The 14,611-nt window shown below is 41.9% G+C and overlaps 1 protein-coding gene across 12 annotated transcripts in view; it reads right to left on the bottom strand.

Moving 5' to 3' along the window:
- Positions 1 to 14,611, bottom strand: part of BRD4 (bromodomain containing 4) — a 212,417-nt gene that overhangs the window by 73,629 nt on the left and 124,177 nt on the right. For 9 of the 12 annotated variants that reach the window (XM_030545377.1, XM_030545381.1, XM_030545380.1 and 6 more), the window contains 4 exons: positions 8,866 to 9,149; positions 7,181 to 7,543; positions 5,727 to 5,807; positions 4,489 to 4,617 (listed from right to left, as the gene is read on the bottom strand). In XM_030545377.1, the coding sequence (XP_030401237.1) occupies positions 4,489 to 4,617; positions 5,727 to 5,807; positions 7,181 to 7,543; positions 8,866 to 9,149 (857 nt within the window). The remainder of the gene's footprint in view (positions 1 to 4,488; positions 4,618 to 5,726; positions 5,808 to 7,180; positions 7,544 to 8,865; positions 9,150 to 14,611) is intronic. The other 3 variants (XM_030545384.1, XM_030545385.1, XM_030545386.1) reach the window with 2 other exon arrangements.

The following is a 14,611-nucleotide window of genomic DNA, read 5'->3' as shown; positions in this document are numbered from 1 at the left end:
GATGGCGTATATCACATTGGTGGACGTGCAGGTGAATGAACCGGTGATGGTGTGGCTGATCCGGTTAGGTCCTGTGATGGTGTCGCTGGTGTAGATATGTGGGCAGAGTTGGCATCGAGGTTTGTTGCATGGATTGGTTCCTGAGCTAGAGTTACTATAGTGCGGTGTGCAGTTACTGGTGAGAATATGTTTCAGGTTGGCAGGTTGGCTGTGGGCGAGGCCAAGGCCTGTGAAAGTGTGGGGTCATTGTCCAGGATGGGTTGTAGATCCCTGATGATGCGTTGGAGGGGTTTTAGCTGGGGACTGTATGTGATGGCCAGTGGAGTTCTGTTGGTTTCTTTCTTGGGTTTGTCTTGCAGTAGGAGGCTTCTGGGTACACGTCTGGCTCTGTTGATCTGTTTCCTTATTTCCTAGTGCGGGTACTGTACTTTTGAGAATGCTTGGTGGAGATTTTGTAGGTGTTGGTCTCTGTCTGAGGGGTTAGAGCAGATGCGGTTGTACCTCAGTGCTTGGCTGTGGACAATGGATCGTTGTGATGTGCCCGGGATGGAAGCTGGAGGCATGAAGGTAGGCACAGCGGTTGGTAGGTTTTCGGTATAGGGTGGTGTTAATGTGACCATCACTTATTTGTACTGTGGTGTATAGGAAGAGTGAGTAACCTCTCCTTCTTCGAGTAACGTCCCTATGGGTGCTTCATTTCAGGTGACTCCCGAGCAGCATCCCTAGAAACAGGAAGGAGCTTTGGATTTGAGATCAACACTCAAGTTATAAATGCAATGTTAAATACAGCATCTGATCTGGCAGCATGAATCAAAGCTTAGTGTTTGGAGACCAGGTTGCCACTGTTCAGATTTCAGCCACTGGAATATCCTTCAGCAGTGCTACAGAAGCATGCTGAGATCATGTAGAATGGGCTAGGCATTTCATAAGGAGGGTGAACCTTGAGAGTTTTGAGTGGAGATTGTGGATCCTCTGAATCTGTCTATTAACAGTCTGGAAGACTTTCAAAATGGTTCGGTTCTGTCCAGATAGAAGGCTAATGCTCTTCTGACATCCAAAGCGTGGTGGAAAAAATCTTCAGTGGTATGGTGTGGTTTTGGGAAGAAGACTGGAAGATGAATATCCAGGAATATTAATGGTTAATACAGAATTCAAAATATACCTTTGGTAGAAGGCTATGATGTGATCATAACGAAACTTTCTCCCTTAAGAATACTGTAAAGGGAGGTCTGGGATTATAGCCTCGTTTCCCCAGTTCTTTTGGAAGAAGTGAGTCACCAAGAAAACAGTTTTCATGGCCTGGTGAAAATGAGAACAGGCAGCCATTGGCTCAAAGGGGACAAGTAAGGACCAAGTTTAGATTAGGGGTGGGCTATATTCAGTGGAAAGATTCAACCTCTTAATGAATTTTGCTGTCCTGAAGTGAGCAAGCACTGAGAATCCCTCAACAAAGCAATGAAAGGGTATTATGGTTGCCATATGAGCTTTACTGAACTCATGGAGAGTCCTGACTTTTTCAATTCTGACAGGTAGTCAAGGACAGCGAAGAGGGAAGAGTGAACACGTGAAAACTGCTGCCCAGTACAACAGTGATGAAATCTCTTACATTTCTGAAGGCAAATGTTTCGCAAGATATCTTTCTGCTGTTTAGCATCACTGTTATACCTCTGGAGAATAGGAAGATGCTATCCCCAAGAACCATTAAGGAACCAAGCTCTGAGATGAAGAATTCCCAGGTTGGGATGAAGAGTCCAACCAGAATCCTGAGACAGCAAGTGAGGAGATGCCAGACAACAAAGACGAATCAGCTAAGGGTACCACTCTTGACTTGGCCACTATGGGATAAATAAAATGGAGCTGGGTTTGTCTTCTCTGATCTTGTTCAACACTCTCAAGATCAAAGCTGTGGGAAGATATGCATGGAGAAGAGGTCTTTTGTCCAAGGAATGAGCAAAGGAGTCCGCCCTCCTCTTGAGCAGAATTTCTTGTACTTCCTGTTGGTGGTGGCAGTAAACAAGTCCACCTCTGGAAACTCCAGGGTCAGAAAAATGCAATTGCGGCTCCATAAGTCCAGCTCTCAATTGTTATCTAGGGAGAAGTGACAGCTGAGATTGTCAGCCATGCTGTTTTATATACCTAGAAGGTGAGACTAAAATAAGGATGTGATTGGTTATTACATCAGTTCTATAGCTTTATCGCTTCAGCATGGGGGAGGTTGGGGGGAAATCCTGCACCCCTATCCTTCTGACAATTGATGTAGAACATGCAGGCTATGCTGTCTGTCATGACTGTAATGGATTTGCCTTTGATTAATGGAATGAAATAGCTACAGGCATTCTTGACTGCCCTCAGCTCCAAGAGGCTGATATGTAGAAGAGACACTTGGGCAGACAATTTGACCTGAATAGTGAGCATTCCCAAGTGTGCCCCTGCACCCCACCATGGATGCATCTAATGTTACGGTCACATGAAACTGGATGAAAGGAACACCTGCACAAACATTGGATGGGTCCTTCCACCAACTGAGTAAGTCTAGTACTCAGTGAGGGAAAGATGCTAGATTGTGCTTCTTCAGGCTATAGATGATCCGCAGCCATCCCTGGACACAGCAAATATGTAAGCTGGTATGTTATGTTACAAAGGTACAAGCTGCATATGTTCTGGCAGTTGGAAGCAACGGTCTTCCCAGTGGTCACCATGAGAAAGGCATGAGGCTCTTGAAAACCGTTAATTAGTGGCCCAAAGATTCTAATATAGTCACTGAGGAGAGCCATTAAGCACGGAAGATGGCATCCAATGCTGCTCAGACCAATGAGAAGGGACATAGATTTGTCTTGCCTCTAGATCCTCTTTCCATAAAGGTGTCAGGAAAGATGTCCCTATGCTGACAGGTCCTTGAACAAAGATTTGGGAATCTGAAGAGAGGTCTTCATTATTGTCTACAGGATGAGCTCAGCCTAGCTCAGAAAGTACTGGAGAAGAAGGTGGCACCAGAGAAAGATCTAATTCTGGTGACTTGGCTGATATCAGTATCAACAGACATTCCCCATTGAGAGGGGAGACTTCGGCTCTTCTGAGACAAACAAGTCTCTTGAATACATAAATTCTTGTGGCATCAGGTGGATTTGTACTGAGAATGAGAGATGTTCCACAATTTGTACCAGGCTGAGACCTGTTTCGACGTGTTCTGTCTACCAGAAGTCATTGGTACAAAGATGACGACTTCTTTGGACGCACCAAAGGACCCTGGATCACTTGTCGAGAAACCGAAGGCAGCACAGGATGGCCTGCCGGTACAGTGCTTCTGGAAGCAGAGAATTTATTGTCTCTCCTCGTGCGTTCATGTTTAGGCGATACTGAATATAGCTTTGATACCAAAGTATGATTGTTACTGTGGCTCTCTGAAGGGCTCTGAGTCTTCTAAGACTTCCCAGTATTACAGGAGCCTGGAGCCTCAGCAGTATTCAGTTTGGGACCTGAGGTCTCTGGCACAGTCAATTTCTAAAGAGACACTGGGGCTTTTTTGAAATAGGCTCTTCATGGGGAGAACTAGAACTTCTCTTTTTAAGAGCCTATTTGGTACCCTCCAACATCTTTCCCTGAGAAGGTGGGGGGAAATCTGGTGCAGAAGCTGATGAGGCACTACGCTCACTAAAAGGCTGATGTACAGGGGAGTACCATGGCCTGGATCCAAAGATGGGAGTGCTCCATCATAGAGGAGCTTGAATTTAATCTCCTGTTTTTTTCTAGCTTTGATCTTAAAGGTTAAATAGGTATTGTGCTTTTGAGGGATATGACTGCCAGTACAGTTACTATTTGGGGTACAATGTCCAGCACTGAGTGGGACAGATTCCTGAGACATGTACTTGAATCCCAGAGATCCTGGCATACTCCAGTGACAAGGGAAAAACCCCCACAGGGAACCCCTCAGGCAGTGAGAAGGAGAAGCACTGAAAAAAGCTCGCCACAAATGAAGCAAATAAATGATAAAATACAACTTGTAGAAGTGAATAATTACACTAAATTAAAAATTAGATGATCCTAAAGCAACTTTAGGGCAACGCTAGAAGCAGGTATGCTAGACGCTCTCGCAGGCGGAGGGAGATTTGCCACATAGCTCTACTCATAGTTGGGACAGGGAACGAGGATGTCTGGAATTCATGCATGGGCTTAACAGGCACTGCTACTGAAAACCTCCAAAGGTGCAAGAGGTGCCTGCACATCTGAAGTGGAGTGCCTATAGGGACACCACTCAAAAGAAAAAAAGTTACCAGTTGTCTGTTTAAGCTGGTATAGCAACTACAGTTCATGCTAATACTCCAGTGTGGAAGATTTTTTTTTTAAATTTAGTGTACCATTCTGTTATATTTCTGTACTTCAATTTATTTTACTTTTAAGTTTAGGGAGTAGGTTATGCTAGACCATTATGAAAAAGTTTCATGTATGAGCTCAAAACAGAAAAGCACTCTAACAAAGCAGTTTCTTTACCTGCAGTTTCCGTGCCATAGCTACCACCTCATGATCAGCAGGGTTGTATTTGTAACAATTGGAAAACATCAATCGGACATCTGCTGCAAATTCCTGAGCATCTCTGTATTCCCGGTTCTCCAGTTTAGACTAGAAGGGAAAACAAAACTCCACTATCAACAGAGCAAGCAAAAGAAATTACTGAATGGACAAGAAATATCTTCGATCTATGGCATCCATTGAGTTCTGGGCTTCCACCTAATCTCCATCTATATCTAACCTTTGCCAAATGGAGCACTGCTTTGGAAACTTGCCAGAAACCTAAGATCTGCATTTGATTTACATAAAATGGAGATGATTACAACCATCCTGAACTATAACATGGAGTTGCATCCAAAAGACGACTACAGAAATAGCATACAATGCAGCAAGACTGCTGAGACCAGAACGGAACATTGCATGCTGGAGCTGGTATTCCTTCATAGGCCATCCCTCCATAACAACAGCCAGCTGCAGGCTACATGGGAGAACATGACAGTCCACATGTGGCAGACACTTTCACTGACTACCAATTCAAAGGACAGTATGAAGGAACTAATTCACTAGATTACTGGTCCCAATGTCCATGAACATCATTACCAATCACAGTGCAGGGTTCTGTTTGAACAACAATGCGCTAAAACTTCACACACACACACACACACATCTGAAATTATTTTTTAAACAAATAAGTTTTTAATCTTTGTATCACTTTCTTATAAGAGAAATCCCAAACTGTCAGTAGCAGTTAAAGACATCCCGCAAATGGGGTCAGTCCAGCATAGCAGTGACAGTTTGAGGAATTAGAAATTGGGACCACAGGATAGTCCCTCCTTCAGGTCAGCAGAAACTTGGAAGCATTCAAGAAGGCAACATGCTTGGCATTTTTCTGTCAGACACAGGGAACCACATCCAACTGGCTGTGGCAACGTAGGATTTTTGAGAGTAGTGTGGAAACAAATCCCCCAAGGATCTAAGCATGAATCTTATCCCCACCCCCGGGGAAGAGATAGAGCTTGATTAAAGAAACAGAGCAGTTGAGCTGTGCAGGCTTAGTCAGTCCAGAGTGAGACTGTCTGGCATTACAAAAAACACAAGCCTTAAAATAAACTCCCTGCACAGCAACCTCATTTTATTATGAAGTGAATGTAGTGCTGTGAAGCCCTGATGTGTGCAGATCTCAATTTATCGACAGTTGTCCACACCATCTCATTATATACCTCAATTTTTGTCTGAAGGAGCCAGAGGTGAGGATAGTTCTGTCTCCATGGCTCATTCAATCCTTTGCCTCTCTGCTGTGCCTGCCAACAACAAGGCCAAAAGTGATGGTGTTTTTTTGAGAGGTGGACACCTGACCATCAGCAACTGGAACAAGACCCACCAATGCATTTCATATAAACATCAAACAGTTGTCATGGGCAATTATTTTTGCTCACAACCAACTTGAACTAAATTTCAATCAGTGACCTGAAATAAAGAACTTTGTTATCCCATTACCAATGCTTCAGCCATCCAGATCCTCTCTGTACTTGTGTTTTTTCAGAATTTCCTAGCTGTGGGGTGTTTGTTGTTTTTTTTTTTTTTTTTGGTTAGATTTGGAGAATATGACAGAATGCTCAAAGTTATTATGCATATTCAGAAAAAGGGGTGATGGCACCAGCTCAATCTTCAGCACAATCTTCTGAATTTTAATTATTCAGTTGAAGGAAAAACTATATTCCTTCATTCACTTCATACTGGCAAAGTTCCTAGTGTAATCTCAATATGGGGGTGGGGGACAGAGAAATTTGTCTCTTTCTTCTGCTTAAAGTATTTTAAAAAAGAAACCCAAGTTGTGTGAATATTAGGGCTCAGAGTAAAATTGATACAACCAAAGAATTCTGCAGTTTAAAGCTATGTCCATGATGAGATTATAAAATTACAGTGCTCCAAACAATGAATTGACATTTTCAGCAGACTTATGGACTGCTTTGCAATTACTTCTCTTGGATAAGTAACTCTCAAATACTCCATGAGAGGGAGTTAGCTGTGTCCTCACAGCAGAAGGTTTCGATTTAGATGCTCTGGAAACATGGTCCTTTACATTAAGCAGAACATTTCCTTTAAAGGTGAACAGCCAATGTGGTGGTAGTTTTTCTTTTTTTTTGTTTTTTTTAAAGAAAATTCCCCTACTACAGCAATCTGTACTGACTGATTGAGCCCATTATCTTGGCTAAGCGTATTCAGTGTAGGCTGCCATAGTAGAGGACATTTACTTTTAAAAAATGCACAGGCAATTTTTTTTGTTTTGTTTTTTTTGTTTGGTTGGGTTTTTTTTGTTTTTGTTTTGAAGACCCATTCTGGAAAGGACTGTCTTCTTTTCAGGACCTGTCACTTAAAGAGTAGCACACTATGGACAGATGAGAGTCTCCACCTACCAGAATTCTCAGGTTAAACAGAATGAATGGTTAATTGCTTTCAGACAGGGTCCCAGAGAAGAATCCTTTCTTTTGTAACACACACATTTTTGGTGGATATCTACAATACACCATGTTAAGCATGCAGCTGCACACGTACGCCCATATACATGAGTTGGCATGTAAAACAGACTGCATTTCCCCAGGGAAGTTATTCCTCCTGCACAGTCAATTTTTATTTTAATTTTATTTTTTTGGCTATGTGAAACTGAGCTTACTTTGATTGTGCTCAGATCCATGGGATGTTTAATGATATCACAATAATCATGCAGTCCCAGTGCTTCCACGTCCACAGGTTTGTAGAAGGGCCATGCGTAGGCAGCATGCTTCTTGGCAAACATCTCTTTGATGATGCCACTGCAATACTTTAACTGCTCAGACACTTTGTTACTGTTACTCTTTTCTACCACATGCTGCTGAGAGTCCGGAACATCCTTCTTTGGAGGTTTCACTGGCCGGCTGCTTTCCCTTCGTGGACCCATCTTGGCAGACTTGGGTTCAGTGGGCAGCGAGGATTCGTGAATTGCATCTATTGTTGTTGGCGTTGTGGTGTCTGCTTTCCTCTTCACTCCTTTTTTTGTCTGTAAAACAACAAATACAACAGCATTATAATATTTTATTTAGTCTTGTGCTCTTCTGTTACTATTGTATTCACAGGATCCACCTCTGATTGTATATTAAAGTCTAACCACTAAGTACTCAGGTGAGATGGGACTAAAAAGTTAAAAAGCTTTCTATAAATATGCATACTGGAAGCAGCTTGTACTGAGCCCTCTAGAAAATGCATAACTACAAATTATCTTTATTATATTAGCAAAGGTCAAGAGGATGGTTAAATGAATATTCAAAATCTTTTACTTAAGAACCATGTTAGGGTCAAGTAAACCTCTTAGGATTCATTTCTACAGCTTGTGCAGTGTTTACAGAAGCCCAAACCTTGGATTATTTTGGCTGAGTTGCTGGATGGGATTTTCAGAAGTACCTAAGGCAATCAGCTGACCAACTCCCACTGAAGGGTCATATAACTTGGGTACCTAATTCTGCCAAGAACTTTTGTAAATGGCACTTGAGAGCCACAGAAGTGCCATTCTCAGGAGAAAGGAAATGGCAATCTTACTGATGCAATGATATAAAAGGCATTGCTCAAAATAAGAAATATTAGTTAGCAGGCTCTGATATGCTGAAGATGCATGCCAAAATTTTCAAAAGTAACTAGTGACTCAGGTACTCAACTAGAAACACGATAAAGGAGCCTGATTTTAATGAGTAGGAACTTAGCTATTTTTGAATAATAAATTTAAAGAACATTATGTTGTGCATCCAAAAACTAAGGCACCTAAAATTACTAGTCACTTTTGGATAGCTTAGTCACAATGAGACAGCTTTTCAAGCCAGATGGCTTTCTTTTCCTTGAAAAGCCTCAAAAACACACTATTAACTCCAGTACACAAGGCTGCTGGCTATATGTTTAGTAGAAATTCTGACGAGCAAATACAGTTCTACTCAATAAGGACAATCGATGCAGGGTCTTAGTTAGAGAAGAGGACTGGGAATCAGAACTCCTGGACCCTAATCATCATTCTATGATTCTGCCCTTGACCTGCAGTATGACCTTGGGGTTACATGACCTTTGGACATGTAACTCAGGTGGGATTTTCAAAGGCAAATAGAAGAGTTAGGTTCCTAACTTCTCAAGTGCTCTTGAAAATCCCACCCTTCACTTCTGTGTGCCTCAGTCCCATGTCTCCAATCAGTAAAAATCTGTAAAGCAATTTTAAACCTAAGATGAAAGGGACTTCACAGTGAATGTTTTAAAATAGTCATCCAATAAAATCCTCTCTCTTCCAGAGAGGAAATTGAACATAAAGAATCCTGTCTCACTAACTCGAGTCCTTTTACTCACCTTCACAGGCTGTGCAGCTGTTGGGATAACAGGTGGGTGTGCCTGAATGGGCTGGGGAGCGGGGGTTGGGGGGACAGAAGGTGGGGGAGGAGGGGGAGGAGGTGCAGGTGGTTGAGGAGGCACCACTGTCATTACTGGCGGCTGGACAATAAGGTCAGGGGTCACAGAAGGAAAGGAATGAGTTGTTTGCACAGACTGAAGATTCTGTTGTGAGGCCTGCGTCTGAGCTGGGGATGATGCTTGTGTTACATTTTGTACCGTAGATGCTCCTGGCTTGGGTGTAACTGTCAAAAAATGAAGGAATAAAGAAGGGCCACACTTAATGCTTCAAATGTTCTCATTTTGATCAGGCAACAAAATGCACATTTCATAATGGTCATTATTATTTTTTAAATAGTGGTGCTTGGGTAACCCAATGCTTTAGCACATCCTTCCCCGGATAATCAAATTCAGGACAGGTACTAATCAAATTTTTCATGGTCCATTTTAAGTAGAATCAGGTCCAAAGACACACTGTCCTCAAAGGGCTCCCTATCAGAACCTGGGGAGAAAGGGTGAGAGTCTATTCTCCTTTCCTTGCCTGCTTATCTTTTTCTGGCCATTCGCATGGCTACACTTCACAGTTACCAGGCTTGTGGTACTGCACTGGGCAGAACTTCCTTCAGAAGCAGTCAATACTCATTAATTAACAACGGCAGTTGCTATTCAGTGGCAATAAGCAGTCACATCAACACATCTGCAACAGTCTCGGAGAAAGATCATCAGTCTGCCAGATAGCAGGAACTCCCATGAGGCAAATTTCAAAGTGAAATGCAACAAGAACCTCAGATACCTGTGCAAAGGCCAGATACCTGTGAACATAGGGTTTCCACATTAAAAGATGGGAAAGGCATTCAGAAAATCATGCCCCTAAGTAATTGAGGAATTCCACCATACTTGGTGGCACCTTAAAGACTAACAGATTTATTTGGGCATAAGCTTTCGTGGGTAAAAAACCCATTTCTTCTGGGTTTCTTACTCATGAAAGCTTATGCCCAAATAAATCTGTTAGTCTTTACAGTGCCACCGGACTTCTTTTTGTTTTTGTGAGTACAGACTAACACAGCTACCCCTCTGATACTTGGTACCATACTTGGTGTTAACCAGAAGCACTGTTTCTTCCTGATAGCGTTTGCAGGGTGAGATTTGCCAGCACAGTAATCTCATGCTAGGAGGCAGTACTTCTGAGAAAGACACCCACCCATTGCAGGCCAGCAGGCATTACAAGAGTACCCTCCTAGCAGACATCAGATATATTTCACTGTGTCTGTTAGCAACAGTTCTATTTTTATATATGCAAATTCCAGGAAAAGGAGCACTTATCATTCTAGACAGGGACTTCCTGACATTTTAACTTACATACTATTTGGAACATCCATTCCCAATCACTAACAAAACCTAATCATGAGCAAAAAATGACTGATTTTTAGCTTGCAGAAGTTCTAACTAGGATAGCAACCTGAAATTAAGAGATCACAGTGTAGGCCAGCAAATACAATAGAACCTCAGAGTTCTGAGCACACTAGTCACCCACACACCCCATTTGGAACTGGAAGCACGCAATCAGGCAGTAGCAGAGAGAAAAAAAAAAGGCAAATACAGTAAAGCACTGTGTTAAATGTAAAAGTCCAAAAGAAGGAAAGTTTAAAAAAAGATTTGACAAAGGTAAGTGAACTGTTTCTCTGCTTCTCTCTTTTCAATTAAGATGGTTAAAAACAGCATTTTTCTTTTGCATAATATAGTTTCAAAGCTGTATTAACTCAATGTTCAGTTGTAAACTTTTGAAAGAACCACCATAATGCTTTGTTTAAAGTTCCGAACTACCTCCATTCCCGAGGTGTTCATAACTTTGAAGTTCTACTGTATCTACATTTTGGCTGCCATTTCCCAGTACTGCTCTTTCAGCAAAGCACTGGAAACTCTTTTGCAGGCCATGCAGCAGCAGGACATGCAGCAGCATGTGCATGACTTCAGTAAGCAGGGATGTGTCCACAGATTCAATTTATTGAGGAAAAACGCTGTGGCCAAATTTAGTCACTGATAAATTAAAGCTACGATTCCAACCAAAGCGTGGCATTGTGTAGCAGTTAAGATGTCTCAAGTACAACCATCACTAACCCAACCATTCTTCCTGTTGGATGCGGAGCTTGGCAAACCAGTTTACAGCAGCCTCATCACTGAAATGCAAACCCCTCAGACTAAAAAGCTACGAAATCCAGATACATAGGGAGTACGATCCCCCTTGGCAATTTATATAGAACATGCACGCTATATTGGCTGTAAGGATCTTGATGGCATTGTTCTTGATTAAAGGGAGAAAGTATTCACATGCATTTCGGACTGCCCTTAGCTCCAATAAGTTTACATGCAGGCTAGACTCCGCTGGGGACAAGTAGCCTTGGATCATATTGTTCCAACTAGGGAAGCATCTGTCATGATTGTCATGGCTGGAGCTTTTTGTTGGAAAGAAACTCCTGAGCAGATGTTTTCATAGAATCATAGAATATCAGGGTTGGAAGGGATCTCAGGAGGTCATCTAGTCGAACTCCCTGCTCAAAACAGGACCAATCCCCAGCTACATCATCCCAGCCAGGACTTTGTGAACCCTGACCTTAAAAACCTCTAACGAAGGAGATTCCACCACCTCCCTAGTAACCCATTCCAGTGCTTCACCACCCTCCTAGTGAAAAAGTTTTCCTAATATCAAATCTAAACCTCCCCCTCTGCAACTTGAGACCATTACTTCTTGTTCTGTCATCTGGTACCACTGAGAACAGTCTAGATCCATCCTCTTTGGAACCCCCTTTCAGGTAGTTGAAAGCAGCGATCAAATCCCCCCTCATTCTTCTCTTCTGCAGACTAAAGAATCCCCGTTCCCTCAGCCTCTCCTCCTAAGTCCTGTGCTCCAGCCCCCTAATCATTTTTGTTGCCCTCCACTGGACTCTTCCCAATTTATCCACATCCTTCTTGTAGTGTGGGGCCCAAAATTGGACACACTACTCCAGATGAGGCCTCACCAGTGTCAAATAGAGGGGAATGATCATATCCCTCGATCTGCTGGCACTGCTCCTACTTATACAGGCCAAAATGCTGTTAGCCTTCTTGGCAACAAGGGAACACTGTTGACTTATATCCAGCTTTTCATTTACTGTTACCTCTAGGCCCTTTTCTGCAGAACTGCTACCTAGCCATTCAGTCCCTAGTCTGTAGCAGTGCATGGGATTCTTCCATCCTAAGTGCAGGACTCTGCACTTGTCCTTGTTGAACCTCATCAGGTTTCTTTTGCCCCAATCCTCTGATTTTTCTAGGTCCCTCTCTATCCTATCCCCACCTTCCAGCATATCTACCACTGCTCCCAGTTTAGTGTCATCTTCAGACTTACTGAGGGTGCAATCCACACCATCCTCCGGATCATTAATGAAGATAATGAACAAAACCGGCCCCAAGACCGACTTTTGAGGCACTCCACTTAATACTGGCTGCCAACCAGACATGGAGCCATTGATCGCTACCCATTGAGCCTGACGATTTAGCCAGCTTTCTGTCCACCTTATAGTCCCATTCATCCTACCCATACTACTTTAACTTGCTGGCAAGAATACCGTGTCATTTATTTCTGTTCTGCTTTTGGAAAAGAGCCAGATGAATTCACAACGTAAGATGATGATGAAACACTTTCCGTTCCAACAGCAACTAAGCAGCACATTAAACAGCAGCTACTGAAGTCAGACATTTTTAAATCAGCAGCTCTGGGTAACTTGCCTCCAAGAGTTTTAAAAGAGAAGGTGAGGAGCTTGCTGCACTCAACATGATTTTCAATAAGTCTTGGAATAATGGGGAAGTTACAGAGGAAAGAAAGAAAGCTAAGGTTGTGCCAGTATTTAGAAAGGATACACAGGATGACTCAAGTAACTATAGGCCTCTCAGACTGACACTGAGCCTGAGCAAAATAATGGAGCAGCTGCTATGGGATTTGATTAATGAAGAATTAAAGGAGGGTAATGTCAATTAGACATGATTCATATAAAAAAAGATCTTGTCAAACTAACTTGATTTTTTAAATTTTAAAATATAACATATTACCTCAGAATTTGGCACTGTTGCAACTGCAATTGGAATACTATATCCACTTCTGGTGTCCAAAATTCCAGGACGTTGAAAAATTGGAGAGGCTAAATTGGTAAAGGCTCAAGGAGCTCAATTTATTTAACTCAGCCCTGGTCTACCCTGGGGGAGTGTGGGGGGAAAATCGATCTGTGTTACGCAACTTCAGCTACGTGAATAACGTAGCTGAAGTCAACGTACTTAGATTTACTCACCGCGGTGTCTTCCAAAGGTAATTAACCATTGGAACAAGTCCAACTGTTGTGGAGTCTCTCTGGAAATTTTTAAATCAAGGTTGAATTAGTCTTATTCAAATCTGAATTAATTTAGGGATGTCCCATGGCCTGTAATACACAGGAGGTCAGTCCTAGATCACAATGGTCCCTTCCAGCCTTAGACTCTATGAATCTATGAACCAAGTGTCAAAAAACCTAAATTATTAAAAATGCGTAGGCTCGAGATGTAAGCACACAATACAAATATCGAACGTAAGTTTATATGCATAGTTTTACTGATCGTAATTTTTAATATCCTTCAATGTGATGTAGTTCACCTTTAAATAAACAAAGTATAAAGCATTCAGGCTGAAACCCCTACCTTGCAAAGATCCACACAAAGCTAATGCATCAGTTTAGCCCTCAAAATAGAGCATGAGTGATAATTCAGTAGGGCACATGCCTTGTGTAAGCTGTCTAAACAAAGCTGAATTTATCTTCAGTGAAGCGCATTTCATCTCAAAGGTAGCAAGCACACTTTTTCAAATGATAGCAGATTATTACAAAATGCAATAAAAATATGTTGTATACACACAAACTTGGAAAACCCACTCAGTAGACAGATTTATCAAAATTAAAAGCTGTCACCAATATAGATGCCTCTTAGGTGCAAAAATGACTTCAGCGCATTATTCTGCTTGTTGCTCCTGTTTTCAGATGCTTTTTGCATTAGGAGCATGGTTACGTCTAACCTTAAAATTCTTGAAGGGTTATGTAGGTGTCACCAAAACAAACATGCAAGTAACAGACTTTTGAGAATCAGTTTTCCTTCCGTTACTAATCGTTTCCTAATTACAGCAGAACCTGCTATTTGCAATGATGACTTAATTAAGCAAATTAGCTGTTACATGAAAACACAGTAAAGCTCAGGGAAATGATATAATACAACATACTCTGCTTGTTTGACTACTGTAATTTACTTTTATGGGCCTTCACAAAGTATTGATAGTATATTTAGTAAATATAATGAAGTGACAGTAATAAGATTTCATTCCTATAGTTCTCATCTTTTAAACTTCATTGAAAAGTAGGGAGAGAACCATTTACTTGTGCTAATTACAATGTGTACATATTAGTATGGTTCTACTACATAAGCAAGGTGCTCAAAGGCAAACATGGTCAAGGGAGTTCTAAAATATGGCCCATGTCCATTTGCTGTCAACAGCTCAATTATCCAATGGAGATAAGCAGCTGAAATTAAGATTTAAGCATTGTATGTTGTGACTTGCAGTTTGAGGATTACATGAGGGTGGCTGTTAGTTTTTTGCTATTTTATTCAAATTGCATGGACCCTGCAACCAGTGGGCAGCACTAGAGGGTACCCCAAA

This window comes from Gopherus evgoodei, unplaced genomic scaffold (genome assembly GCF_007399415.2).
Source record: "Gopherus evgoodei ecotype Sinaloan lineage unplaced genomic scaffold, rGopEvg1_v1.p scaffold_37_arrow_ctg1, whole genome shotgun sequence".
NCBI classification, from domain to species: Eukaryota; Metazoa; Chordata; order Testudines; family Testudinidae; genus Gopherus; species Gopherus evgoodei.
The sequence above is the reverse complement of the archived record's forward strand: the minus strand, read 5'-3'. Positions and strand labels throughout refer to the sequence as shown.